Source organism: Epinephelus fuscoguttatus, linkage group LG2 (genome assembly GCF_011397635.1).
Source record: "Epinephelus fuscoguttatus linkage group LG2, E.fuscoguttatus.final_Chr_v1".
NCBI lineage: Eukaryota > Metazoa > Chordata > Actinopteri > Perciformes > Serranidae > Epinephelus > Epinephelus fuscoguttatus.
The window spans coordinates 30,438,404-30,464,881 of NC_064753.1; the positions used below are offsets into that span (position 1 = coordinate 30,438,404).

General features: G+C 41.4%; 1 protein-coding gene across 8 annotated transcripts in view; it reads left to right on the forward strand.

The window, feature by feature from the left end:
• Nucleotides 1-3,714: 3,714 nt before the first annotated feature.
• The window catches only part of LOC125881656 (tight junction protein ZO-1-like), a 59,095-nt gene continuing 36,331 nt past the window's right edge, over nt 3,715-26,478 (forward strand). For all 8 annotated transcript variants that reach the window (XM_049564899.1, XM_049564934.1, XM_049564942.1 and 5 more), the window contains exon 1: nt 3,715-4,172. In XM_049564899.1, the coding sequence (XP_049420856.1) occupies nt 4,149-4,172 (24 nt within the window). In that variant the 5' untranslated portion in view covers nt 3,715-4,148. The remainder of the gene's footprint in view (nt 4,173-26,478) is intronic.

A 26,478-nucleotide genomic window follows, 5' to 3' on the forward strand; every position in this document is an offset into this window, starting at 1 on the left:
GGAATATAAGTTTCATGTTGTTTTTAATTTATAGTTTTACTTTAAAGGTATTTATTTTCATCTGTAATCAAGATATCATATTTCCCTGATTTCATGGATGAATAAATTAACCATGGACCACATCGGGGGCTTAGCACATTCAAAACCAGATTTGTGTTTACTGTTTAAGTCAGCACAAAAGCCTTGACAATATTGACCTGGAAGGTAGGGGGTGAATTTGAGAGATGCCTGCTAATCCCGTCATATGATACTAATCTGGCCGCAAACAGTTGGCCTGTTAAGCAGAGATGTGACATTTGTGCTCTCATCATTTGCGGGTTACACCACAGCTCTTCCCTTTTACTGAACGGATTAATTTCCTGTGAGTGAAAGTTTTGCAAAATGAAATTCAGGTGAAAATGATATTGAAAGTATAAGGCTGGAATTATTCTATATTTTTCCTGGTGTATACAAATCCCATGACAAGACTAAAATGAAAAATCCATTGATCCTGGCAACAAATATTGTCTGAGTAATAATAATAATCTTTATTTATAAAGCACTTTTCAAAACAGAGTTACAAAGTGCTTTACATGTCAATAATTAAAACAGACAAGACATGAAAACAACAACTTTTAAAAGAACTGATAAAAACATGCATATGTATAAAAACAGAGGAAATAAAAGACATTTTAAATGAACTTAAAACTCAAGTAATATCAGAAAAGGCTGTCCTATAAAGGTATGTTTTAAGAAGGGAGATCACTGAATCGGCTGACCTGATTTCCTTGGGCGGACCGTTTCAGAGCCTTGGAGTCCTGACAGCAAACACTCTGTCCCCTTTAGTTTTCAGCTGGGCCTCTGGAACCGACAAAAGACCTCTGCCCGGGGACCTCAAAATATGTCCTGGCATGTAAGGCACAGTTCTTCTGTTCCACAGAGCTACCTTGTTGTCCAAAGACTCATTTAAACTGGTTATTTTACTACAAAAATCTACGTTGAAGCCCCAGTGTGTAGGATGTAAGGGCATTCATTCGCTGAAATTGAATATAATAAGTATGTTTTCTTTAGTGTATAATCACCTAGAAATAAGTATCATTGTGTTTTCATTACCTTAGAATGAGCTGTGTTGCAACTCCATGTTCCTACAATAGCCCGAACCCAACAAACCAAACACTGGCTCTAGATGGGGCCATTGGTGTTTTTGCATCGCATCAGCAACTTTAGTTAGTAGCCCCTCTGCGACAAGCCAAACAGTGTCGGAAAAACACTTATTTTTAACATGAAACTGCTTTATTTAGTGTTTTTACTCGTTTATATTTCTGGGTTAATTTGTCTGTGAGAGGAGGAGACCTCTGCGGATAATTCACTGCTCTGTAAAAACCTCCTGAACAATGAAAACTGATGGAATTCTAACCAGGAGTTCACGCTTTGCACATGGGAGAAGTTTCAGCTGGTTGCAATTTGTAATTTTCACCACTAGATGCCACTAAATTCCACACAATGCTCCTTTAAAGTGTTGTTTACCACCTACAGATACCAACTACAACAAAATTGAATACCACCAGATGAATGGGTTCATAGTGTTTCCATGGTTTAGATGGTCTACAACAAAGTGACAAGGATTGATTGAGAATTCCAAGTCTTCAGAAGGTCTTTATTAGTCTGTAGACACAAAGAGGCTCCGCTGGACATGCAGGGCAGCTCTGAGTCAACAGGGCACCAGAGATATCCCACAGCTTCTCACAGACACCTAATTCAGGACAGATGAAATTAGGGTAACAACATCTGCTGAACAACTTTTACCAATGCAAAACAAATGGTTCTCCTCAAATGTTTGACATTCTTCTTTCTCTCTCTCATCATCATGTAATCATGTCTTGCTTACATAAACGCCTTCATGCGCATCAACAGCCAGCTTTACATTTTTCGGGTGTGCACATTATGCTGTTTCACTCTACATTAGCCTTTTTGCTGCAGAGGAGCTGGGTTGAGTGAACCTTGTGATGCGCTCCAACCAAATGTGGGCTTGCATGTTCGCCTTTGTTTTCCATGTGCCTGCTCTTCCATGAGCGCACCTGAGCTTTGAAGCTGCCCGTTGTGCAAAAAGAGCTGTGTGTCTATGCTTGTATATATGTGTGTGTGAAAGAGCGGGAGAGAGAGGGGGGCAGGGATGGAGCACAGAGGACAAAGATAGCTTTGATCACATTGGAGTGTCACTAATGTCTTGCTCCTATCTGATAGAACATCTGAGGTACCATCACAGGTGTGGATGAGAGCAAGAGGCAAGCAGCAGAGGAAAAGCTCCTGCTTGTTGTAATTTTTAAAGGCAGTTATCTCAAGTTTGGTTATTTTGATTGTAAATTATTTATAGTTGACACCCAAGTCATCATGTTGAACATCCTGCTGTCTGCACTGATTGATCCTGACAGGCGTCTGAGGAGCTTCAGAAGGAGTGAGCGACTTGCATCAATACTAGTATGTATCATCCTTGGGGCACAGTCTGTTTTGTATATGCACTTTTTTTTGTGGTATTGATTTTGAACCCTTCAAGCATACTTGAGAAATGAGTATGTGTTTCCTGGCTGAAGTATGGCTGCAGGTTTTAAACTTGTGCATCTGTTTTGATCCTCTTTTCGGCATGACCTGGCCTTTCTGGAGGTCATTCCCCGCTTGCAACCTTCAGACATGTCTGCTACTCATGACTGGCGGTATTTTATCCTTGTAGGATTATGTCAGGTGGGAATTAACCCCTTAGACCACCTACACTGCCGCAACGCCCTCCTCCACAGTTGAGCGAGAAAGATAAAGGAAGGGATCATTAGAGGAGCTAGATTGCGGGAATGTGATTACTGAGTTTGTTTGGAAAGGATAGGGTGTGTCTCTGTTTTTTTTATGCCCACAATCACATGTAGTGTAACCTTGGATACTGAAAACTTTCATGTCACGCTGCTTCAGGATTTTGTGTTTTCTCCTGCGGCCCACTTTTAATATTGTTTTGCTGGAAACAAGAAGTAAACTGTGAAACAATGCAAGCTGAGATTGTTGCATCCTGTGGGTGGGGACTGGCTGAGGAAGTCATAGGAACTTAACTGAATGGCTTTTGTGGTTTCCTGTGAGGTGACTTATCAACCACAAACAGTTTCTCTGTGCTTAGAAGTGCTTTCAAATAAGGACTCTGTGTTTACTTTATTGACCTATTTTGTAATTAAAGCGACTGGCACAAACACAGGAGGGAAGTAGTTTCGGTCATTAGTTATGCAGCTAACTTTTTTAATATTCTGCTTTTTTTTTTATCAAAGGGCAGGCTTCATATGGTCTGTTTTACACCGATTTTCCAAGGTTTTTTGAACAGGATACAGGCTGTGGTTTTTCCCCACATAGTTGAGATTATGAAGCTACAGTGGTTTTTGTGTAACAACACAACATTCACCATCATCCCACAGTGAAAGTGAGCATCCAGCATGAGCAGGGACAGCGGCGTCGCTTCTCCTTATTGTATCCCGGACTGTTTATTCTACGGGATAACAGGGGTGCTCACTTTTTTAAACAGCGATAAAAAATAAACGATAAGGAGAAAATATACATAATGATGAGGTAATAATATGTTGTTGAGGTTTTTCAACAAAAATATTCGTATTAGAGGAGACTTTAAGCGGTAGATGGACATTGCCCCCGTTTTCTCAGAGTCTTGCGCCCCTCTGTGCATTCAATGGTCCGCTCCGCCCAGACACGACACGGCCGTTGCTCACAGAGCCGAGAGCAGGGAGAGGTTTACTCAGCCTGCCATTGCTGCACACCGTCCGAGTGATGCCTACTCTTCCCAACTTTTCATCCAGAGGTTAGTGACGAGACGTCAAAGCAAGGCGGTCTTATTTCCTCTTTTTTCCCAACTCGAGTTTCTTCCATGACTCGATACCCGACTGGACTATCGTTAGCGTTTCAGGCGACGAAGATAAGATAATGAACTTTGGACTTTCCACACGGCTTTTCGTGACATGTTCCCCGTCGTCCTGGATAAAATAAAATAACAACGTAGCCCGGCGTGGCGGCAGCTGGGCGAAAATTCAACTGGAAGGGAAATACCGCTCTCACCCCAAGTGATTACCAAAACAAAGACACCGACAACTTTTTAACCTGCCACTTTTGAAGCGGAATAGGGCTGTAAAATGTCCTCTAAACCTTCAAATAAGGTGGGTAACCTGCCCGGATAAAGTGTTTTGTTCCAACGTTATGCTGCTGGCTGTTGTAGCTAATGTGATGAACTGAAAAGCTAACAGTGACTGAACAGGAAAAGCGGTCAGTTGTGCTGTTGCTGGGCCATATAACTTTGTTGTTAGTAGTAATATAGTATGCCTAATGGTGGTGGTGTTTGTTTGTGTGTGAGAGAGGCAGTGTGTCTGGGTGTTTTTGTCTCAGGGGTTATTTTGAAATCTACACCTAGTAACATAGCCTACAACCAGCCATGCTGTTTGTCCAGTCCTAGGTTCAAAATAATCTGACTTTAACTGATTGTTGATAAATAGTCACACAGCAGTGTTCATGGGAGGTCTCAGCTCAGCTACCTGTTGATACCCAGAGTCCCAGTCCTGATAGTTTATTTTTTGAAAATGAGGCAGGAAATCCTCATGGATCTGAAAACTAACTGAGCCTCTGAGGCATAACTTCTGCAAAGGGATTCCCTTTTTACATGTCAGAGATCCCCAAATATAGCAGCCCACAAACTACATTTCTTAGACTTTGCCTTCTGGAAGCACATTTTGAAATATTTTTGTTTTTTGTATGCTGTGTTTTATATTAAATGATGATAACAGTCAGGGAGAAAGAAACACCTGTTACTCAAAATGTGATCTTCATGAACAGTCTTATTATAATGACCTTAAGTAAAAGAACTAACACTAATATAGTCTAATTTATAAAGTATAAAACTTAGAAACTATTCACCATTTTGGGTGCCCCTTCACTCACTTGTCAAGACTTAGTTGAGGTCCCTGAAGCCTAATTTGGAAAACCACTAGCTTACTACAGTTTGTGTTGTTTTCACCTGCAGCACTGTACCAGCTCTGTGTTACTGCCGTCCATTCATGAATGAATGGATATCTGTCAATCCTTACTTATTTTCTAGAGTTCTTTTATATATCTTTAAGTCATCAATGAAGCATTGCTGCAGAATTAGTTGAAATCTGGGTCAGGTCAGGTGCTGATCAATGGCTGAACAATCTTGAACATTAACTGTTGGCTTTTATCAATGACCTCTATGTATGTTTACACACATGCACCATGCGATTAAGATTAAAAGTTTAGTTTAGACATAGAGAATAGTTGTGGTAAATGAATTTTTCAACTGCTTTAATCTTCAAATTAGTTAAAAAAAAATTAGTGTATTAAATAGTTATTTACTATTAAGGGATTTCTTTTTTTCAGTTTGACAAGTGAGGAATGTGCTGTGTTTGCCTACCAGAGGTGGTGATATTCAGGTTTGGTCGGTTGTTCCAGTCAGACGAAACCAGCTCCACCATGTCAGCGGGTGACGTCATGTTGTACTGTAACTGATGGCCTTGGTCACACCTCGACATAAACCTTACTACTATACGACGCTTGCACTTGGTAATGAGCCAGAAGTGTTTCCTGTGCTCATTTCTAATTCTATTGTTTCCTCTTCAATTCACTATTATTCTCTATTTTGAGTGTTTTATTTCAACAAGTAGGGCCAGAACTTTTGAACATTATCATGGCTTTAAATTGAAAGTGAAATAGTTGTGAATGTATTCCTTTAGGGCAACATAAGCAATGATGGTCAGAGCCTGAAGAGGTAGGCCACGAAGAAGTGCTGAAAACTGTCCGGATCTTGATGTTATCTTGAAGAATTTTGAATAAGCAGCAAGAAGAGTCAGATTTGCATTATAGTAGATAAACAGAGGCTCCAGTAACACGATAAAGAGAACGGATCAGGCTGCTATTAGTTGGATGAAACAGGAATGTAGGAGTGGAAGATGAAAATGTTGCCTGATTGTTTACGGGCAGTCTTGGCAGCTTTGTTGCGGTTATTGGCCAGCTTGCTTACCAGGTTTCAGCCATACTGTTCAGGTGAGAGATTGATGTCTCTTTCATATAGGCCAGAGTTTTCTTATGATAGGAAAGCTATATGTCAGTTCAAGCCAACTTTATATACACATGTGTTTTAAAGATGAAAAACAGAAGTCCTGTCCTTTGTCCAAGCGAACCTCTTGGCTATTTCACTCAGTGTATATGTTCAATAAGGTTTTCTCTCATTGTTTTATTTTTCCTGAAAAGCATAAATATGATGTAAGGATTCTTGGCTGTAGTCCAAGCGAACTTATTATTGTTGGGGCTGGGCAGTATTATCTGCTAGTGAGATCATAACGTAATATTCCAATTTTATTATGTTATAGTTTATAAAATGTTGCCAAAATTAATGGTTTTCGAGGACATTTTATCAAAACAACAACATATGAAATTACCACAATTATTAAAAGAAATTTAATAAGATATATCTGTAAATATTTTGTTAACCTTCAACAACTACAGCATCAGTGAGGTACATAAACAAATATCCTGAATATCTCAATATTGTAAGAAGGAGGAAGTAAAGCTGTGTGTCCTTTAACACTCAAGACCTAGTGACTTATTTTCAGGGGTCACTGTACTGGTCAGCAAACATTGCAGGGACAGTAGACACATTAAGCTTCCAAAGCTGGTCCTAGGGAGACAGACCTACCATTACAAATTTGTGTTTTCTGAGAAATAATCTGTGACACAAATATGACTTGCCTTCCATTGTGTTAGCCTCCCCATCACCCATTGTCTAGCTCCCACCTGATGAGTTGTGGTCAACTCATACAATACCAGTATGAGTCACACATACCATGTAAAGCTACAGTTAATGATTAACTGTAATAAAATGTTGAGCCGCTGTTTTTTCAGGAATAGAGTAACATCTGTAGGTGTGTTGACTTTATGTCTCAGAGGTCAGTAATGCTTTTATTGCACAATAGTGTGTCATTAGGTTAGTGTTATGTGTCACTTAGCATTCACTCCACTGTGACAACTTTGGCAAAAACCAATACGGTGAACAGAAAGAATGCAGAATGCCATTAGTTTCATGTCATGACAGACCGACAGGACAATAACAGTTTATGTTAATTGCTGTTTAGGGGAGGATGTGTTTCTGAGAAGACGGAGAGTGAAATATCTTTCTGTTTGTGGTGCCAGAGTTCCTGCTCTGGCTCCAAGGAGAGAGGAAAGGACAGTTTTATCAAAGCTGGGAGAAAGAGACACAGTGACGACAGTCTGGCTGTGTTGGTAGGATGATATGATGACAGGAAGACACATATGCAGTGCAATAACAAAAAGTTTATTTGATTTTATCACCATTTGAAGACAGAATAATAAAATTGACCTACTTAGCAATGTTAATAATAATTGTATGACATTTTTACCAATCAGATTTTTATTAGCCTTATTTAAATCTGAATATGATTTATCGTCCTATATGTTATTTTTCAAATGAGTCAGTCATTTAACTGATATATAACTAATTGAAAACCACATTCATCCAGTGAAGAGCTGACGTAAACTCTTCTTCACCACAGTAAATGCTGGCCTCATTCTTCTTTGTCTCTGGCCTTCAGCCATTCCTGTTTACTTTTGTCAATGCAACACAAAAAAAGAAACATAATTTAGAGCATCAGCAGTCCCCCCAGCCTTTAGACTTGCATTTTGAGGAGACAGACCGAAATAAGTGGAAAATGCATTTGATGAAGGAGGTTGTATTAATTAGAGTTGCACAGCGGGCCAAGAACAGCCTCTATTTTGCTTTGATGATTACACATCCCCATTTACATCAATGAGGGAGGGAAATGTAATTAGAGGACCAAGTGCTGGGGAGAGGAAGAGTCCTGGTGGTGTTTTTGTTCTGTGTCTTAGGCTCCCCGTCCTTTTGGAGAATCAGGGCTGATGTGGCGAGTGATAAACAGAGGATGAAACAGCTAATGTCTGGCGTCTGTGACAAGGAGTTACACCATTAGATTATAAGGCATTTATGCAATCTTCTGTTGATAGACTTCCCAAAGTGCCTACATTTTAATATGTTAAATGTAACTTTTAAATCTCATAAATTCGGTTTACAAGATGGTCATGCGTGCAATGGGTAGGATAAGAACGGTTATTGATATTAAATGTCAAAGGGAAGCTGTGTTGAAAATGTCAAGGTGAATCCTCTAAGGCACAATCAAGGTCATTTTGAGAACAGCACATGGCAAAGGGTGAACAGTGCAGTACGGGTCAGTGTAGATCGCAGCTACTGCCCAAAAGTTTGAAGATTGAAAATTTGAGAACCCCACCGTGACCAATCACAGTTTCAGTGTAAAAATATGAGATGTAAAATTCATCTGTACTACATGTAGCACACTTACTCATTGTTGCTTACACTAACAGGCAAGTCTTTGATTATAGGCCCTTGATCTAAAGTCCTCCCGGCCCTTGAGGAGAGCAGGTGTGGGCTGTTTCTGTGTGTAAAATGAAAGGGCTTCCAGTTGATCATACTGAAGACAGCAGCCGGGAGTCTGTTGGTTCAGATGGGCTCCAGTTTTTGGCTGGTTTTCCTGCCACTGTGACCTTTCTGGATCGAAACAAAAGTATGTCGTTTATTTTTTCAAAAACAAATGTTTAGGCATACGCCCACTGACCACGAGAGACTAACTCACACAACACAAACAGAGCGCGCTTAATTGAAGTATGATTATATCCAGATGCCCAGATTGAATTTTCCTTGCCGACCAGTTTAGAAAAAGAGAAGACGGTGGACTGTAATAATCCAAATTAGCTCCTTGTTACTCAGGTATCACCTTCTGTCGGAGTCTAGATAAAGACATTGAGAGAAAGCAGCTGTTTTGTGTTGTTCCAATGCCAGGAGACTCTGGAGTGCGGCAGTTATCAAGGACATCTGACCTGCTTATCCTTTCATCCCTGGAGGGAAATTCAGGGCAGATACACACAGCAGGAGGCAGGTGGATAGCTGAGGGAGAAAAAGAGGGAAAACAGAAAATGCCTTTCGAGGGAGGAGGTGATGTGAGGAGGGGTTATTGGAGGGGTGAAATGGAGAAAGGAAGGAGTGGGAGGGCGAGATGCACCGGCTATAATCTGAATCACATGGCCGATCTTAAAAAGGCTGCTTCTTTCTCTTATAATCACAACATTACAGCTCCTGGACTTTTTCATGTTATAAAGCATGTTAATAACTATTTCTGTTTTGTTCAAATGCAGCAACTAAATAGGGTGGAGCACATTTCCTTGCCCAGTGTGGGTCAAGGACGCTTGTGGAAAAGAGTAGCTGTAGTCTTGCAAAACAATCCACAACATTTTATTTTGCTCACTGTGGTTTGGCAGCGCCATGCACAGAACATTTTAAGGGGGATGATGTTCAGAGTAAGCAATTCAATAGATGACTGACAGTTATCTGCTTCACTAAGAAATCAACATGAACCCGTCCTACACTTTATTGGATGAGCACACCACTTCGGCTATCACTGGTCTCTGGCTGTGATTTTTGTGGAATAACATGGGCGTGGTTCTGATTTTCTTCTTAACTTTCCATCAAAATCAGTTTCTGAAAAAGATGACACAGGAAGTGGGCCGTGTAGTCAATTAATATCCATCAGTCATATTTCAGTTTAATCTTCAATGCCTAATTTTAGTAGTTCACAGCAAGGTTTGGAGGCAGAAATTCATGCTTACATTTAAATGTTTTTTTTGTGGTTGGTTAGTTTTATCCGACTGTGCTGAATCAGTTTTCAAGTGGACGTTTCTAGACTTAGGGGGCTTTCACATCAGGGACCCAGGCCTGGATCTGACCTGGACCGGTGCAACAGGGTATTGCAGGCAGAACCAAACACACCTTAGACAGGACTCAGCACCGGTCTGCCCAGGAAGTCCACAACACACTTTTCTATTGTCTGAGTGTCTAAGGTCTAATATTGATTTGACTGAGTCTAAATATTCAATCATGGATTTACCCTCAGGAACACCAGCCTGGCATTAAATATTACCCACACTTTTGTTTGCAGAAACATGTGGGTTTCTGGAATAAGATGATCCACCACCTTTCACTCGCCTGCTGATTTTTATGATTGAGGTGGATGTAAATGTCACATAATCCTGAGTCTTGGTTAGTCCCTTGTTCCTTATCAAACAGCCAGCCTATCAAAGCTAGGACACTCCAAGCCAGCCCTGCATCCTCTCTGACAGGGCAGGGCAGGTCTCTGCAGGGATTTATCACTCCCACTGCAGGCATAGGGGATTTGACACAGGGTGTTTTGTGTGTCTGAGACAGTGAGAGTGAGAGAGACGGTGAGAGACAGAGGGAGAGATAGAGAGGGGAGGGACAAGAGCGGGTGCATGTGGCAGCCGTGGCTCAGCTGGTTAGGGAAGAGAGAAAGAGGCTGGAACAGATTCATCCCAAGGCTCTCTGCCCTGCATGCCTTTACTTACACACACATACACACACACACACACTCACACTCACACTCACACTCACTCACACACACACTGCTGTGTGTTCATTTGCTTATCTTTGGCAGTGTTGGGAGTACAGCACTGTCTTTTCTGTCTGGGAAACAGTCATCAGCCTGTGGGAGACATTGTCCGCTGCCTTAGATGATTTAAGGCATAATCATCACTAGCAGTAACTGTGTGTAAATTTCCCAGATCTTAGGCTTCTGTCAAGGGAATTTGCTTCTGTTAGAGACCCCTTTTTACAGTTTAATTCATACGCTATCATCCTGTCTGACAATAGAAGTGTTTTTCTTGCTAAATATAAATCTTGTCCACATGCATATTATTTTGAAAGCTGTTTCCCCCCATCTTAGACAAAACAGCACATCTTGTGATTGTGTTTTCTATAAACAACCCTGAGGTCATCCTTATCTCCTGTCTTTTTTAGTTTAACGGCTTCCTCTTTATATGTTTTTCTCCATATTTTGGTCTCTGTCTGCAATGTATCAGATTGAATGTGCCCTCAACACCCCCCCTGTATTATGAAACATAATCACCTGAGTAGGGCTGTAATCAACCAAATAAAAGACTGAAATTATACCTACTCCTGAACCACTCAATTGGTTGATGGGGGGGGGGGTTCTGTGCATTCTCTCCAAGTTAACTAAACCAGCTAAAGTGCTCTCTACCTGGTAGTGTCACATGTAAACTGAAGCATTTTTTCCTATCACAGAGCTCAAAATTAACTCTTTGATCGGGCAAGTGGACTGAGTGAAGTGAAAAATAAATGTGATGTTCACTGTAATGTTATCTTAAAAACAAACTGCGCACTGTATCTCTGGGAGCGACCAGCTGAGCTGTGTGCATGAGTCCATCTCGCCACTAAGCGTTGAACAGGACTGATTAGAAAAATCTGACACACTGAATACTATAGACTTTAACTCTGAGGTTGACGACGTAATTTACAACGTAACGTTACTAAAGTTAAATATCTCCATAACACTACATGCAATGTCTTCTGTGATTATTTATCCATTCTTCCAATTAAAAATGAGATTTGAAAAATGTTTAACTTTGGGTAAAGCACTGTGCATACCAGTGTCACCAGCTGTTCAATCATAGTTGAGAAGGGGCAGGACAAATACCACATAGACAAACCGTCACAGAAGTTGCAAGTTTTCAGCAAGGAAAAGAAATGCTTTGGTGGCCAAACAGCCATATTTAAATAACACCAGTGAATGTCTCAGTAAGTGAAGTAAGTATATAGCAGTGGGTGCCCAAGCATCCTTGGGTGCACTGAGGACACGTCAGGGGTGCTAACAATTTCTTCATTCATTCATTATTCTTCATTTACTGTGGGTTTTTAATTGTGTTTCAACACCACATTAAAAAAGCTGTTGACATTTACAGTAACTATGTTGTAAGTAACAATATTCAAACATACCAAAACATAAGAAAAAGCAATAATTATCAAACGTATTGAAAAAGTATTACGAACTGTTAAAAATGCTGGTGTGCCACAGCTAATAACATGATAACTCACGGTTGCCTGTTGTCATAGTAACACACTTCCCAGCTTAGGACTTCTTAAGAGCTCAGTGGTCAGAAAAATGTTGACCTATGAAGAGATTTGTCACACTAAACGGAGCTCAAAGAAATGGTGAAACATCTCAGCCCTCAACACAGTCTCACACAGCTGAATCTGTGCCAAACAACCAAACTTAAAATCAGAATGAACACTGGTATTTAGGCCTGTCACGATAAATTCATTAACGACTTATGGCACTTGTATCCGTGGTACCTATGGTGCTTGCATATAGATATATGGATATGACTTTGACCTCAATATTGCCTGTTGTGTTTAGACTACATGTGTGTTTGTTTACCTAAGAATGTCACCAACATTTTAGCCAACGTGATGCCTGTTTTCCCAATCATACTAAGACTTAGGCGCAGTTATTGTGACAGGCCTAGTGGTATCATCTGTTTCCAACCTCATGTATGTGTGATCTGGCTCTCTCATTCCTGGTTTACATGAAAACAAGACCAAAAACCGCGGGTCAGCTGAGTCAGTTCTGCAGGTTACGCTCTCTCTCGCTCCCCACGTCAACAGCAGGCTCACATATCCCTTTAAAATGCCTGCAACCTTTTTTGTTGTTTCTGTTTTGTTTGTCTTTGTACACATAAATTAAAGCACATTTTAAGTTGCATCTGTGTAGCTACACTGCATGTATGTTATTGTGACGATTGGTTGGCTCATGGTCCCATTTAAAAAAAACTTTAAGAAGTTTTCGGAGCCACTGGCACAGGGAATCAAACGTGAGTGGTTCTGTCACTGATTAAAAACAAATCACTCAGATAGAGCTACACTGTCACTCCTTTCACTCCTCCTCTCCTGTCTGAAGCAGGATCAGGGAGGTAAAAACACAAATAAACTGGCAACAGCCTTCAGTTTCAGGTAATAGTATGACAGGGAGGGCTAGTGAGTGATGTAAGGACAGGCACATTGTTATGCATCTATTTCAGCGCCAATTTGCAGATGCTTCGCACCTCTGAAGTGTTTCTGTTGTGACTGAAAAAACTTTTCTCTTCACACATATCAACAAAGGAAAGATTTGATGCAGGTTGTATTTTCTTAATACAGACCTGTTCAGCTGTCAGTCCTGTTTAAATTTCTTAACGTGGGTGATAACAACTGAGCGCTGCGCAGCTGTAGTCACAACAAATCTCTGACTTGGTATCCACAGATACTGTAAAGGATGTGTTCTCCTCCTCCTCCTCCTCCTCGCTAACCTTTAGTGGCCAACCCTCTGAAAACAGCATAATGATGTTCACTCACTTACAGTATGTACACTAAGATGATCAGGCTTCATTACAGATTTGTCCTTTGCACATTGTAATTAGTTCATTAGGTGCATTAGGGGCTGTGAGCATCCTCTCTAGTAGGGGTGCTGAGCTCTTTTTTTAGATGTCATTAGAAGTCATTCATGTATTATCTCTCTGTGCTTGTGCATCTTGTTAAAGAATGCATGCACCCCCTCCCCGTCTCTCATCTCTTGGGGGATTGGTAATTATGTCGCCAGTTAAGTGCTGGGAAAATGGCCGCTCCAACAGTAACTCATTAATTCACTATAGATTCTGTCCCACAACATGCCTATTGTAGCACAGTCCTCAGAAGGCTTGGGAATGCCATTGAGTGGGCTTGGCCCCTTGTTTTATTGCACCATGTGATTGTGAGGAATATGAGTTGTGGTTCAGAGTTGCGTAGTTTAAAAGATGTTGAGCAACTTGAAATTTGAAAGTCATAATGTTTTTATTTCTGTGTGTAATATTCCAACCGCCTGCTGCCCCAAGTTTGTGTTTGAACAGTCACCACAGTTACGTGAAGGCTTTATAGTTACATTGTGGCACATGAGACGCTTGACTGTTTGTCCTTGCTAGTAGTACCGTAGTTTATTTTGGTCATCCTGTGTGTACTGTGGACGCAGGCAAACACGAACAGACTGAGAGACTCCTTGCTGAATCAGCCCTCTGTTTTACCTGCGTGTGTGTGTGTGTGTGTGTGTGTGTGTGCGCTGGCTTACTCGTGTTGTACAGAGGGGCCACATTCACACTAATATGTTTTCATTTCAAAACCAAATTTTAAAACAAAAGCAATCTCCGCACATACAAGCATTGTTACAGAAATAATCACCGTCTATACTAACACACCTGAAAACACGTATTTCATGACCATTCATGTACGCCGGGCATGCAGATGTTAACAGGAAGCAGATTGCCTACTTTGTTTGGTTGCTTAGTTACAGAAAATACTAGGGAGATGTCAAAAAGTTGAACCAGAGACTTTTTTGCTTGGACAGACAACATAGTGGAACTGTAGCTGAAAGTAAAGCGTGAGTAAAAGGGTTGCAAAGTACCAAAGTGGTTTGGATGCTAAGCGTAAACCTAGCAATAGTTCTGTGTTTAAAACTAAAAAGTATTGGTGTGGTTGTAGCCTAAGTGTCACCACTGTCAAACCCAGCCATATTGTGAAGTGGAAAGCATCCTTTACAAACCCTAACAATACCAATATTTCACTTTCACAATGCTCACAATACGGGTACTCCTTTTACCCTTTGAAACCTGTGCCGCTTGTCTTTTGTTCTTTAACAGCTTTTTATACTACTTTGTGTTGTATGTTGCAAAGAAATGTTTGCACTGGCAGCTCCATGTGGATACTAGCTGTAAGTAATTGTGCTGTTATTGTCATTTGGAGCCAACCATGGTGGCTACGGCTTTATTTGGACAATATGACCTAAATATGAATGTTAAGTGATGCACAAGACTGTGGGTTAATTGCTTGGTTCAACTTTTGGTAAGATGTCAATAGTTGTTGTAGCTAATCAGTTTAATTTTATGGGATTCGATTAGAGTAACTTTAGATCAGTAAGGGATTTATAGTGATTGTAATTAGATAAGTTTTGTTCGTTGTCCAGCCCTGACTGCAACCCCTAAGGTACCTAATAAAACCCGTCTCTTACGACAAAATGTATCACATCATATAGCTTCTGTTAATTGACAGTTGAACACTGTGGTGAAATTTCTATTAAACTTTATCAGCCACATGATAGTAATCACTATACTTATCATTGCCAGACCATGAATCTTTTTACCTCGCCTTTATAGTCACTGATACTTGTCACTGATACAGTTACTGATACTTGATTATTTCAGTTTTCTGATAATAAATTGACTCAGTCACATGTAATTCAGTTGTGTTGTTCTCTGGTGTTCAATGTCAGTGAGACAGAAAAGGGGAAAGGGAGTCGACATGAACCAGAGAGAGAGGTGGAGGCAAAAAGATCCAGAGAGTGAGGCGAGGAAAAGGTGAGGGAAACCGTTTGGAATGAGAAACAGGCAGAGTGAGAGAGTTGGGCCTTGCCTCCTTATCTGCACATTCCTGTAGAGTGTATGTGTGAGATGGGAGGGGTAGGGTGGGAATACTGATAGTTGTGTGTGTGTGGTGATTGGCTGAATCCAAAGGTTCCAGTGCTGGATCTGGTTATCTTTCTCAATGCCTTGGCTTACAGTTTGTTTCCACAGACTCAAAAACAAAGTGTTGTGTTATGTTTTGTATGAATGTCTTAAACTTATTTTAGTTTAAATCTTAGTCTTTAGTTGAAAATGCTTTTTTTGTGTTAGTCACAATTTAGTCATTTTTCAATCCAATCCAATCCACTTTATTTATATAGCACGATTTTAACAAACACAAGGTTTCCAAAGTGCTGCACAGCAAGATAAAAACACAATATCCTTTTTATCCTTAATAGCTTTAGTTTAGTTTTAGTTGACGACAGCTCAAATGTTTTAGTCCAGACTTTCAGTCTTTACTTTTAATGAAACTGTTTTCTCTCTTTAAACGAATTCATTTAGGCTAATGCAGGTATTGGTTTTTGGAATCAAGGTAACATGGATCAAGTGTTAGAATTTAATTTAGGCATTTTTTTTTTTTACAACTACAGGTAATTTCTGCACATTTACAACCTTGCATTTCTCCAACAGAGTTGCTAACATTACTTAATTATTTTTTTTTCATGCCTGTGTGTCCCTGTGTATCAGTCTGTGTCCCATCTCTAAATTTGGAGGTTTTTGTGGGTCTGTGAATGCAGCACAGGATGAACTCTTCATGGGTTCTTCTGCTCCTCAGCAGCAGGATTTGGAGTATGAGTTGCTGGGTGGATTATTGATAAGTCGATCTGCAGGGGTCAACAGATGTGATCAGATCAGATCGATGGATGAGAGGTGCAGCTGTATGTGAGTGAAAGGAAACTTTTAGACCTTATAGACCCTAAAGTTTCCCTTTCACTACACCTGATGTTCTGCTGCTCCGTCTGTGCCCATAGTACACTCTGTGCTCTGAGAATATGGGAGAATAGATAACTGAACAGTATATATTCCAACAGTGCTTCTTATGAATGGTTAGACTCCTAAACTAGAAAATCAAAAATCAAAATGCGGTGGCAGATGTTATAATCGTGGCGGGCCACCACATATAAGTTAATGTGTGGGAAACCCTGGAGCTTTGGTAGTGCTCAACAACCTGACAAAGCTGTGAAACAGAAGTGTGGAAACAGCATACTAGCTCCAACAAATTTAAGGTTTGAGATTTATATTTAAAAGATTCAGTGTTGCTGCTAGACAGGTTAGACGCAACGCCTGGGGGACTGTCTTCAGAGCTGCTCTGCCCAGTTGGCACGAGCTAACACAGCAGCAGCGGTTAACATCCAACACTTACTCTGTTGTTATATCCGTTAATTACCATTAGGTTACATTAGCTGTGTGATGCATACAGGTAGCCCTGTCACTGTGTGTGTGCAGGTGGAGTCCCCAGTTGTACCTGGCACTGACCAGAGCTCTCATGATAAACAGAGAGGGAGAGAGTGAGAGAGCAGGGCAGGAGTTCAGTGAATCAATACGCTGCACTGACTTCTGTCTAAATCTGCAACATGTTAGTCTGAAGGTTTAAACTCCTGTCCTCTCACACAGTCTGCGATTAAAACTGGACTTTCAGCTCTGTCAGAGAAAACTCAGCTGAGTTCAGACTGTTTACATACAACACAGCCACACTCACAGGTGACTGAGCCTCCACCTGCCTGTCAAACAGCAATCAAGCCATAAACCTCCTCTGTGGATCAGAGTTGAGTCCGGACAATATTTGTCATAGTTTTCATTAAATAAATTAACACTGGCACGTCTCGATACATTCCACCAGGAACAACAATGAAAAACAAAAGTGTTTAAGCATTCAGTGATTTAACCCCCTCATGTGCACACCTTCATATCAGCCCACAAAAAAGTAAGAGTGTGATAAGCCTGTAAATGCTGATAACAGTGGCCGTTAGTTGTATCAGTCAGGCTGCACTCATGAAGCAATTTCCTCCCACAACTTTCTAATCGACCCAGACATCAACCAAATGTGACCCCTTTTACATTATTGAATTTGATTATCATTGTAAGTAGGCAGATAACTATAGTTTTACAACGTGAGAGATCACAGTAAGTACAGCCATATGCGTGCATTAGATTTATGTTTTAGGTGTCAGCTCCAGACTCGGACCTTTACCACCTGCACACCCAAAAGGAGAAAAAAGGAAACTGTTCACTTTGGCAAAATATCTTCCAGCCCTTAAATACACCCATAACTCTAGCGAGGGTCGGCCCTCAGATCCCAAGAGTGAGCAGCGCTGCCAGAGAGGCTATTTGAAACTTTGAAGTTTGTGATAAATCCACAGCGTGAACTAAACCAAGGGAACGGATTGTGGAAAAATGGAAAGTCAGACTCCCACCAGAAGTTACCACTATGTGACCTCGACACTGCCTGTCTCTCTAGGCAGAGAACAATTAGTGTGGTTGAGCTTGGGACGACTTTGCTGCTGGGTAAGCTGCACATGAGATGCCAGCCTAGCCTAACTGTGTGTGTCTGGGTCAGTGGATAGCAGAGAACAGCCCACTGCACATCAGCTCTGTGGAGCTACACTGAAAATAATCAGAGCCTGCACCTGACCAGAGGCTCCAATGAGGCACTCACATTATTCAAACGGAAATACATTACCTTTATGAGATACATGTGATTTATGTGATCATCATACAAGTTGAAATAGACATTAAACATTATATTAAAACTATACAATGAACAGTAGTGTAATCAAGTAAAATGTAGAGTGTGTGCACCCTAAAAGTCAGCTATCATACATTGAAATCAGCAGGCTCCTGAGTCAACCCTGTTCAAAACATAACTCAGCAGAGCCGAGCTGTATATAGTTCCACGTGTCTGGGGAACAAAATAACTTTTTCCTGGAGTTTTATGAATATTAAGCATAACACAAGTACTTTTAATTAATTAATCTCCTTATAAACAACTTCTGTGAACCAAAGATACCCTTTTCTTTCCCATTTTTACTGTAATAGCTAAACTGATGAAGTGATTTGGATCAGTAATTCTTCAAAGTTTGGATTAATTGGTTGATGGAGCCCATTTTATGCAAAGGCGATAATTTTCTAACAAAATCTTAAAGGCATCTGTGCTAATCTTGGGAAATGGGATGAAGTATTTGCATCATGTGGAACAGCTATCAGCTGATTTTGCATAATCATATACCTCAGAGATAATAGGCAGGCTTTGTTTTAAACTGGGTTTGGAATTTTGGCACCAGTTTGACTCTGCAAAAAGGTGATGGGTGGTGATTTAAGCAAGGCGTCGTCAATGGCAGATTTGACCACAATTGCATGTTATTAAAGATTCAATGAAACATAGACAGATTTATCATAAGCTAAATTGGCAGGCAGCTGCAACAGTAAGACAGAGGCATGTGTAACCATGCTGTGAGAAACATGCTCCCTGACATCACTAGAGTTGTAACCAACATAAGAAAGTCTTGGTTGATTAAAATTCTACCCTCTCTTCAACCAATCAATTGAGCATGGGGAAAGAAAGTCTGCACGTTATCTCTAGATTAACTAAATTGGTCACAGTAGCCCTTTTTTGATAGGAACTGTGCAAATTTGCAGGAAAGCCCAATCAGTCTTTTTTCAGCATTGGCAGTATAAAAACAAAATCGGGGAGTGCAGCAAAATGCCGCCTGCCTACTTTTGTTGATACAGAATGTGCCTTTTTCAGAGCAATGGGGGACGTGAGCAAGTAACAAAACGTGTAGCTCAGCGTGTGACGTAAACAGTGACGTAGCACTGTTGGGCACCTCGGATCAACTCGCCAATCCAACTCTGTGTGTCTAAACGCTCGCAGCTTGCCGGCAAAACGGCCCAACATTCGCGGAAAATCTGGCAGTGTAAAAGGGGCTAGTGTCACTTTACCCCGCTGTCCAATCACTGTGGAGGTAGGGCAGGACAAGTGCTAAACAACAACAACAATGGGAAGAAATCAAGACTGTTGGCCACACAGCCCGGCAGGTCCATCCTTTCTCCCTATGTGCTTCAGCTGTCCCTTCATCCAAAGCAAAGGCCAGAGCAAGTGCTCAACCTTCGGCCAACATTTTTACTTATGTGGATATTCTGTATCATAGCAACCACAAGCAATCAAAGCATCTTTGATGAAAAAAATCCTTTGCCTCCACAGCACTCGACTGCTCCGAGCTGGGCTTTTCAAAACAGCGTCCGGGAAAAAAAATAGGCATTGCTGGACAGACAGCCTTATGAAAATAACACCAGGGATTGTAAGTGTCCGACCAATGAGAGTTTAGTCAGACAAGAGCATATTGACCAATAAATCAACCATACGACTAGAAGGTGTCAGTCCCAAGCATTCAACTGCTCTCAGTTCTCCATCCATCCGTCCGCCTGTCCGTCTATCCATTTCACTCTGTCTGATTTCATGAGACAGCAGCAGTCGACTTCAGAGGGAAGCATGGCTCAGATTAACGTTTTAATCCAAAAGCCTGGATTATAGGTTTTGTATTTTATTCCTACCCTCACTATACTAGCAGTGACTCTGTGTCAGATAGTTTTCAGTCAGAAGTGTGTGTGTGTGTGTGTGTGTGTGTGTGTGTGTGTGTGTGTGTGTGTGTGAGTGCATCCTGTATATTATGTTGAGGAGAGTCCTGGTGGAGGGGTTTTCAGGGAGCTGTGTGGCAGAATAGAGCTGCTGTTTGAGACTAATTAACTCAAGCATATTTGAGCATGTCAGCACAACAGTACATCATTGCTGACTGAGGCTCTGCATCATCATCATCGTCATCTGCCTATTGGCTACTTGCCCTCATCTGCACACCCATGTGTGTGCACACACTTGCAGCCCTCTCTCGTCCCATCACAGTCCCAACTAGAGGTCGACTGATGGTGGATTTTTAAAGGCTGAGACAATAACGATAGTTTGGAGGAGGAAACAGCCGATAGCTGATTAATCAACCAAAATCCAACCTCTCAGAAATGAACGATTGAATGGCGACTACTGAATGCATCTGCTTAATGCCGCAGGTGACGACTGATACTTTGCTGGGTTTATATTGTGCGCTTCACAGGACAGCACAGCACACTAATCTGAAATACAGAATGTAAAGCTTACATTAGAGGCTTTAATGCATTTGCATGTGTTTGCTGATGAGTGCCTGCCCTCCAGAAAGAGCATGTGCGTGTGTCTCTAATTATGTGTTGTTTGAGTGTACTGCTGCCCCACTGTTTCCTTTGGGTCCGGTGAGAAGAGAGATACGGTTACCATGGATACAATTGCCCCAGTGATGTGGAGAGCTTTGGTATAGGGTGGTGGCTCTACAAGATGCCAGTCTAAATGTTCATTCATAAACATTAGTCTCAACTTTTCTCTCGTCCTCTTCTCTATTACGTGCATCCAGGTTTTGTTGTAGTGTTTTGACCTTTATGGTGTTTACAGTACACCATAATGACATGATAACTGTTTTTATTTGTGTGATAAAGAGCTGAATTTCTGCCTTTTATGGATGTTTGTGGTTGAAGTGACCTGTGACCTGTGACCTCGGTGTATTAGAATAAGAACACAGTGAGGCAGATCAACCACTTGCACTCAAGACTTTCTTTAGGTTGAAAGTTGTAGGATGAGGTGAGTATACTGGGAGGAATTTTCAATAGTGTGCACAGGGATTTCTCTGGAAGCTAAAGCTATTTCCTGCAAACAGGAAGTGAGTGTTTTCCTGTGGGTGATGTGGCCGCTCTTGCTTACATCCTGCCTCGGGCTATCGGAGAAGAGCAGGCACACTGACCTAAAGCTTTGTCAGGATTTTACCTCACTCATGCCATCATCAAGACACTCGCTCCTGTTAGCCCCATTGCTCAGTATTTCTGTCTTTACCTAAGAATAACTGGGTGTGAATAATACATTGTTCTCTCTTAATGGCACACATGTCAGCCCTCACCCATTCTTTCATCTTTTTTCTTTACTTCTCCCACATTTTCATCCTTTGTTTTTGTCAAAAACAGCATCTTAGACTTTGTGTTTGATACACCCACTGTGCAAGGCATTCCTGTGGTTCAGATGAAGGGGAGTTAGATGAAGGGAGGTGGTGAGTAATGGGCTCCTGGAAAACCTTTTCACTGGTAAAGCACTGATAAAGAGCTTGTATTGTGCCTCCTCCAAGCCTCCTCTCAGCTTGTGACATTACTCTTAAGATGACCTCATTGTCATCTGCTGCTTTGTCAGTTTCCTTTTTAAAATTATGAAATAAATTCTATAGGATAAGAAAAACAAGATAGGGATGTGTATGACTGCACACCTCTCTGTGCTTTTATTGTGTACTCATTGCCACCAACTTGGTTGTGTGAGTCAGGTCCACATGTTTGTGGCATTTTCTGGCTGAATGCTTCTTTTTACCAGAACTGAAGTGATGCTCATCAGCTGACTTTTTATATGGTTGCAGACTGGATGGGCGTACAGTGTTGGCAGTGTGTACTTTTGAATTTTTAAATGTGAGCATGTTTGATGACTGAAGAGACTGAGAGGCATGTGTGAAGACTCTCATGCTTGACTTGACCCTATTTATCATAGCTTTCTGCAGCAGGTTATTATTGTCCGTTTCATCACTCATTTTTTCAGTCCCTTCATCAGTACACCCCAAAGAACTGGATTAGTCTCTGCCTTTGAAGAGCCTGAGTGAGCTGTTATCTTCTGTACTGGACTCTGTTATGGTGGGCCAGGCAGGGCCAAGCCAGGCTGGCTGTAGCTTGAACAAAGAAGCCCTGTAGTGTTAGATCATGGCTGGGGTGTGTGTGTGTGTCTGTGTGTCTGTGTGTCTGTGTGCATGCATGTGTCTGTGTCTATGTTTGTGTGCACGAACAAGTACACATGTGTGTGATTGGTGGCTGCTCTTTGTTTCCCAGCCCTGGGCCTTGCTGGCCAGAGCTCAAGCCTGACTAATATGGATGTATAAATACACTAGGCTGCCGTCACTTTGTGCAACATCAAGCGCGCCATTGTTTCACACAACTCTGTGACTTCAGAGATAAACCGCATCCTTTGTTCCCGTCAGTATTTTGTATTATTTCTTTACTCCAAAAAGAAAACAAGACACACTTGTGTTTATGTCTGTTTCGGCCCAACATTTTCTTTGCCTCTGATCTTTGCTTTTGCACGGTCTAAAATGTTTCCGTTGCAAAATACATGAGATAACCAAATTACCATTTGACACTGAGCTACAGCTTTTCTACACAGAAAATTCCTCATTGTGGATTTTGTTTCATGAAAGATGAGACCACATCGCATATGAATTAGCAGTTAGAATTCACCCGGTTAAAGTAAATTGTTTGTTTTCCTCTCACGTCTCAGTAACGCTAAGCTAACACGTGATTTGTGCTCTGTTACTGTCTGCTCTGTACCCTGCTTATACCTCACACTCAATCAGCCAGCCTGTTAATCATCACTTCACATTGCAGTAATTAATTACTGTAATAATCTCATCTGAGACACTGAGCCGTAGTCCCAGTGGAGTAAATATTCTAAGCAGCCTGGTTCCCTCCTTAACCGTCTTGGCTTTCACCAGTTTACTGTGCATCTGTCGTAAACACTGCAGCCTGTATTATTCTTTTAAGAGGCTCTTCTTTTGTCACAGATCCCCTGCAGATGTATTCAACAGTAGAGAATCTGCTTTTTTAGATAAAAATATCCTGTGAGAATCAATATCCTACCTCAGTCCTAACTCGCCTGCCAACTTGATTGTTCTGTATTTGTTTTATTTGAACTGCATCAAGAGAAGCCATGCAAAACTCCATTTAACCTGTGTGTAATGACACTAAAGATCATTCTGATTCTGGCATCTGTCAAGGGCAGGGCTCTTTCCACTCGCAAACTGAACATCATGGCACTGTGAATATGCTCTCTGCTGTCAACATTGGATTGTGTTGTCAATGTGCTAACTGGCCAACTAGTGTCATGACAGTCTTTCAGTATCCCTTTTTGAATGATGAATACAGACTACCGTCGTCTGCTGCTAAGGAGAGTTATTTCCTCTCACGCAGGCGCAGAATATACGTGCTAGTTGGCCATCAGCTGTATTCTTTTCTGTGTGTTCATGTGCAGCTTTTTGGCCAAGACACAGACGATGTGAGGAGACGCAACAGTCGGGATTTGGTGCCGCTAGTTCTCTGATGTCAGTTTGGTGTGTCAGGGCCTTTATGACTCATACACCTGATCTATGACCTCTTACTGGTACAAGCGTGTCTACGCCTTAATGGCTCATACTCACGTACCGTAAGCCCTCCCTTGCAAGGCTATTGGCAGACTGTGGGGGTGTGGATGTCTAGGACTCCAGTGTTTTCAGAGGGTTTAGATTTGGTGGAGCAAAATATGTTTAACACAAAAGGTTTACCTCCTCTTCATTGCCCTAGCTTGCTTTGGAATAGGGATTTAGTTTAATGGTTAGCAAGCAATGTGCATGTGTGAGAAATGGGAAGAGACAAGGGAGCCGAGAATAAAAAGGAACGTGTCATTCAGCATGTCATCCTCTACAGTTTTATGGGCCCTGCCCATTGGTATTGTGTATGTATGCTGTATAAGCAGCCCACAGCCTTGGTCTTGCTCTCCTCCTCCCTCTCCCTGCCTATCAGTGCAACCCACAGTTCAAGGACAAGGCCACCTGCCCGCCTGACCGCCTGGTCACATGACCCCAGCATGCTGTTGTTTCTCATGGTGTAGCCCCCCTAGGTCTGCTTGGACTGTTGGATGAATGAATGGATGAACGGATGGATGAATATATCACAAAACACTTTAGAGGAATGGATGTGTTTGGGAATGTTGGGGGGGAGCTGTGGTTAAATGGGTCAGGTCCCTTCACACAATAGTGGCGTTACTGTGGGAGTCGTAGGGGCAGACAAGGGAGGGGAAGGAGAGAAAGAGAGGGGGAACACCCGAACCCTTTGCGCCAATTATGGACATAAATAACATCCACACAGAGCTGCCATGGAAATTAGGGTCAAAGGGTTAACTGTGTATTCTTGAGGTTCAGGCCAACTGAACTGAACAGAATGAATGGAAAAGATTGAAGCACAAACACAGGATAGGAGACCTACAGTAACTACAGCATACACTACTGCCTACAGGACCAGAGGCCTATATGAAGGTGTTCAGCCTTGTGTTAAAACAGTGCAGGGCGCTACCTTGGTGGTTGTGTGCTGTTTAGGTACCAGTAAGACAATGAAATATGATCCAGGATGTCCAGTTAAGTAACATATTGATGCATTGAAAGGCCTATCAGATGTCCAAACACTGCACAGCTTGTAATAGTCACTGACAGGAACTCTGGAAAGTTATCACGGCAGCTATTTTATTTTGTGTGAAGTTTGACAATCATGTTACAAAGTAGTCAACCAGGGATCTGTGCTTGTATGTAGGCTTGTGTGATTGGCAGTGCAGTGGAGCTTTAGCCATCGTGCCACTACTTGTCAAGTATTAGATTAACTACCAACTAATTTGATAATTGATTAATTGGTTTGAGTATTTTTTAAGAGTTTTCTCTTATTCCAGCTTCTTAAATGTGAATATTTTCTTGTTTCTTTACTCCTTCATGACAGTTAACTGAATATCCTTGGGTTGTGGACAAGACAAGACATTTGAGGGGGTCATCTCGGGCTTTGGGAAATACTGATTGACATTTTTCACCATTTTCTGACTATTTATTGACTAGTTGCAGCCCTGCAAGTTCCCAGGGACAAAGATGACATATTGCTTGTTTTGTTCTGTCTGCAGTTCAAAACCTGAAGATAAAAAATGACTCCAATTAATCGATTATTTAAAACATCCATTTGATTTACTTTTGATTGAATCATCTCTCAATCGGTCATTTAAAAAGTTCCTTGTTAACTTTTACATATGTTTTGAGCAGAGTCGTGTCTTCTTTCCAACAAACCTACAGTATTATGTGCCTGGCCATTTCTAAAAACAACAGACGCTCCCATCAGCTGGCTCTTCGCCTGTGTCCTCATCATATGCAGTTGGCAACATTGCAGTGTGAACCTGCTATGTGAACTGTGTAGTTAGGTTAAGGGGAGGTGATGACAGTAATGATCATGATGATGTTGAAGATGATGGGTGAGATGGTTTGGGGATTAGGTGATGATGAAGGGGTGCAGGAGTGAAATTATCACGATGATAGGGTGGGCAGGTGACACGGTGTGTTATTTTAAAAAGCTGATAATAGAAGCAGTGGTAAATAAGCACCCTGCCACGTGTGGTGGTGTTTGTTTTTTACTTTGCCTGCCACATTGGACTGTGCTCAGCACTCTGCCACAGACAGCTGTACCATCACTCCCTGCAGGCACACAGGCACAGACAGACACACAGACAGACAGGACAGCAGTGTTGCTTCATCAGCTGGAGGGATGCACAGTAAAGATGTAATTTAAAGCTGAGGATATAGCATGCAGGGAGTTTTAAAAAGCTGCTTTAAGACACAAATTGAAGAGTGTCTGTTTGACCTAATAGTAGTAACATATTCTTGTAGTTTCATGTTAGGATTTTTCTAGCATTTTCTGTGCTTAATGTGGAGTAAATATAATTGAAAAAAGCCTATGCTAAAAGACAAATCATGCATAAAGAGAAACCTTTGTGATGTAACTGAATTAGAGAATGAGTGAAAGGAAAAGATGCCTGCCTAGCATCAGTTTAATCCAGTGTGGCAGGTCAGAGGAGCAGCTAAATACCGTCTTTGCTCCAGCTCTCTCAGATGACCCAGCCAGGAATAATACACGACTGTTCACTCAGTCTCCTGAACCTCAGTCAGTCTCTGCCGGCTGTTTACTCATGCTGCTGTCATTCATAATCTTTTCACATGTAGACTTTTAGGACTCCGGGACTTAGTCGTGCAAATAAGCAATAGAGTCTACCTTGCTGGTAGCCAAACAACAACCCTGCCTGCTGAAACTGAACAGGATATGGGAGCACTAAGCGTGCATGTAGTTTTTAGACTGTCACTCTTATCTAAAGCTACATATAAACAGTGGTTCATTTCCAAAATTTTATGAGTCAGTGACATT